This window comes from Crocodylus porosus, unplaced genomic scaffold, assembly GCF_001723895.1.
Source record: "Crocodylus porosus isolate Cpor-Errol unplaced genomic scaffold, CroPor_comp1, whole genome shotgun sequence".
Taxonomy (NCBI): Eukaryota; Metazoa; Chordata; order Crocodylia; family Crocodylidae; genus Crocodylus; species Crocodylus porosus.
In genome coordinates, this window is record NW_017728950.1 from 48,168,433 (window position 1) to 48,170,513 (window position 2,081).

The window sequence follows — 2,081 nt, forward strand, 5'->3', positions numbered from 1 at the left end:
GAGGGGATAAGTCCAGGGCACAGATTGCAGACCCCCAGTGCTGCATGCACCTCCCATGGCCCCATGTGCTGTGTGCAGCATATGCTGGCTTCACTACTGGACTTGCTCTGCATGTGGTACAGGGGCTGGTATAAGTTGCACGCTGCATGCAGCGCCTCACTGGACTGGCTCTGTATGCTGACTCTAATGGATGCTGCCAATCTGGCCTACAGACTATCCTGCCCTTCATCTGGCCCAAGGCGCTGGATGATTTTAACACCCCTGTTCTATGACTTCTGCTTGCATAGGTTTCAATATTATTGTTGGCCAAACATCAGCAGATGATTATAGGTGAAGCCCTAGTGAAGTCAATGGAACCAAGCCAATTTATGTCCATGACAATCTGGCCTACAACAGTGGAGTCTTCCTGATGTTCCATGTATTTAAAAAAGATGGCATCTGGAAAATCATGATATAACTGACCTCTCAAAGTGGAAAGGGTTCCTTTGACATTTAAGGACCTGGTCTTATTGAGCAAAAGGTGATGAACACCCTCAAGTCTCAATGGGAGTTGAGAGTCCCTAGTAGCATGCAAAACTGAGCATCTTTGAAGCAGCTCCCAATGACATCAAAGGACATTTTGTTACTGATTTCAGTAGGAGCAGCTTTAGGCTGATAGGACCTTGATTATCCATTGACTTGAGTTTGTGTATCCATTTACAGCTGTGCCAAGCAAGTAGAGAGTTCTGACCTGGCAGCTTTTCAGTACCCTACTTTGTACACATGTAGCCACTGCAGGATCGCACCTTTAGAAAAAACAAGCAAAGATGGGTGAAATGGAGCTTCACATTTGGTACATGAGGGTACTCCTGGTTAAGCCTTAGCCATTAACTCCTATGTTACTTTCTTGTGCAGGTACCACCATTGCCCGCACCTCACAAGGATCTATGACAGCAGTGAGAAGCCATGTTGCCTGTCAGAGTACATGGAAAAATATCCCCTTTACCCAACAACCCATCCCAGAGATTCGTTCAAGCCCAAGGGAGAATACAAGAGGCTTCCAGTGCCTATGGAAGGCACCTCAACTACAAAGTAAGAAATGGTAAAAGGGAGGAAAAATTGTAGGGCCGTGACAGTGAGTGCATGAATGTGGGGAGTTGGGGTTGAGGGGAGGAGGGTCATCACTACTTCCCATGTGTCCTCAGGCTCTGGCATCAAAAATCCTCTGCTTGCTTGAGTGGCATCTAATTAGAAGCATTAAAAGGTGTCAGTGAATGGTGATTTTCAATTGCAGCTTCTCTCATTGAGGGGAATGTGTTATTAGTTTGGGGTCTACTTTTCTCCTCCTGCTCCTCTCTCTCTCTCTTGTGTTGATGTTTCTTGTTCTCCTTTATGCTCTGGCTTTTTGGTTACTTCCTAAAGACATATGAAGAAGCTTCGTTACTTTCATTGATGAAGCAGGAACACCTGGGTTAAGTACAAGACAGTCAAAAAGCCTGAGTCTGAATCAACTCAGTCTTCATAGGTTAGTCTGAGCTGTGTAGATTGAACAGATAAGCAGGTGAATAGACCTTCACTTTTGATTCCAGAAATGCAGCCACATGCCTGCAGCGGTTCAGGCCAGAAACCACAGGACCCTAGAGTATGCCACCCTGCTCAGGTGGAGCATACAGCTTGGGCCAGGGTTAACTTGCCCACTCTGTGAGGCAGGGTTTGCAGGGGAGGTACAAAGCATCCTGGGATGCTGGGGGACTGTGAGTTAACTTGAATCAATTTAACTTACATCAGTTAAGTCTGTTACTACTCCAGGTTTATCTTAAACTGGTTTTGGCCACTTTGAAAGTGGTTTATATGTACTGACCTTCTGTTGTATTACAAATTTGGACTGCTTTCTGATCACTTATACTGGTTTATGTGTAATTTTTGTTCCTAGCCCTGGACATTAGTTCAAGGGTCACACAAACATTATAGTTTCATAGTTTCATAGTTTCTAGGATTGGAAGGGACCTGAGCAGATCATCTAGTCCGACCCCCTGCCATGGCAGGAAAGAATACTGGGGTCAAATGACCCTGGCAAGATGTTCATCTAACCTCCTCTTAAA

General features: G+C 45.3%; 1 protein-coding gene across 1 annotated transcript in view; it reads left to right on the plus strand.

Annotated features, from left to right (window-relative positions):
• The first annotated feature begins 900 nt into the window (after window positions 1–900).
• The window catches only part of SAXO1 (stabilizer of axonemal microtubules 1), a 10,598-nt gene continuing 9,417 nt past the window's right edge, over window positions 901–2,081 (plus strand). Inside the window, exon 1 of the mRNA XM_019554770.1 lies at window positions 901–1,071. Within this exon, the coding sequence (XP_019410315.1) occupies window positions 965–1,071 (107 nt within the window). The 5' untranslated portion in view covers window positions 901–964. The remainder of the gene's footprint in view (window positions 1,072–2,081) is intronic.